The sequence below is a fragment of the Myotis davidii genome, unplaced genomic scaffold, assembly GCF_000327345.1.
Source record: "Myotis davidii unplaced genomic scaffold, ASM32734v1 scaffold663, whole genome shotgun sequence".
NCBI classification, from domain to species: domain Eukaryota; kingdom Metazoa; phylum Chordata; class Mammalia; order Chiroptera; family Vespertilionidae; genus Myotis; species Myotis davidii.
The window spans coordinates 948,307-949,529 of record NW_006295816.1 but is presented as its reverse complement, the minus strand read 5'-3'; the positions used below and the strand labels follow the sequence as shown (position 1 = coordinate 949,529).

Genomic DNA, 1,223 nt, shown 5'->3' with positions numbered 1-1,223 from the left:
GTGGCGGTGCTCAGGCCGGTGATCTCGCTGGCCGCAGGGCTGCAGGCCTTCCCTGGCGCCACACACAAGGAGAGCTTGTCCACCACGCGGGGTGGGGGGGGCGCCGTCAGAGGCCGCTGCGGGGCGGGCGGGCTCTCCAGGGCACATCTGTGGACGGCCAGCAGGCACAGCTCTGTGATCTTGGGCTGGGAGAAGGGCAGGCCGGTGGCCTCCAGGTCCAAGAAGATCAGGGTCTGCATGGGGCCTGGGGGCGGGGCCTGCGAGCGCATGGCGGATGCCTGCCTGAGCCTGGAGGACAGAGCAGTGTGAGTGCTCCAGGGACACGGTCTGAGATGGGGGGGGGCGGGGGGGCAGGCACTGCTCTGGCCCCCTGCACAGTGGTGAGCTCCAGAACCCACTTTCAGGGCAGGAAGCCAGAGAGTAGGTGGCGTCTTGTGTGATCAGCTCTCAACTGGGGGAGGTTTGGTTTCTCCCCTAGTACCCACTTAGTTGGGGGGGGGGGGAGCGGAGCCCTTGGCCTTCCCACCCTGCCCAATCCCAGGGTCCTCACTTACCAAGTGCAGGCAGACCGGTGGGTGGCAATGACTCCGGCACACGGCACACAGCACACAGCACACGGCTCCGCTGCTGGCCCCAGAGGCGGGAAGTGAAACTTAGCCGGAGCCCGCCTACAGCTGCTGTGTGACTGGGCCCGCCCTGCTAGTCAGCCTGCCTGGTTCCTCTCTTGCCAACACCCATGCCTCCAGCCCTCCCTGCCCCCGTGACTCCCTAAAGGCCTCAGGTCTCTAGCTGAGCCTGCTGGCCTGCACTGTGCACCCGGCCCTCCCACCTGTGAGAGCAGGCCGGGGCGGGCAGTGGTTCCAGGCCATGGGGAAGGCCCACAGGGACTTGAGCTTGCCAGCAGCCCCTGCCCGGCACTGGGTGCCCAGCCTGAGCCCCCTTCCCCAGGGCTGCCGCCTCGCTGCACAATGGTTTCTTCCCATGGCCTCAGCCCAAAGCCATGACTCAGGACAATTCCACAGGCAGGGCAGGGCTCCTTCCTCCGGGCAGGCCGTTGCCATAGGGACGGCTCCTGCAGCGGGACCGGAAGAAGGATCCAGCCTTCCCTGGTGTAGCTGCTCCATCCCTCCCCCTCGCCCACACAGACCAGACTCAGGCAACACAAAGGCAGCCGTTCTCAGCAGCACTGCTTTAATCAGCCCGGAGGACGCCCGGGCGCGATG

The 1,223-nt window shown here is 66.8% G+C and overlaps 1 protein-coding gene across 1 annotated transcript in view; it reads right to left on the bottom strand.

Moving 5' to 3' along the window:
• The window catches only part of TREX1 (three prime repair exonuclease 1), a 1,912-nt gene extending 695 nt beyond the window's left edge, over positions 1-1,217 (bottom strand). Inside the window, exons 1-2 of the mRNA XM_006770574.2 lie at positions 555-1,217; positions 6-288 (exon numbers count right to left, since the gene is read on the bottom strand). Coding sequence (XP_006770637.1) covers positions 6-269 — 264 coding nt within the window. The 5' untranslated portion in view covers positions 270-288; positions 555-1,217. The remainder of the gene's footprint in view (positions 1-5; positions 289-554) is intronic.
• Between the last annotated feature and the right edge of the window lie 6 nt (positions 1,218-1,223).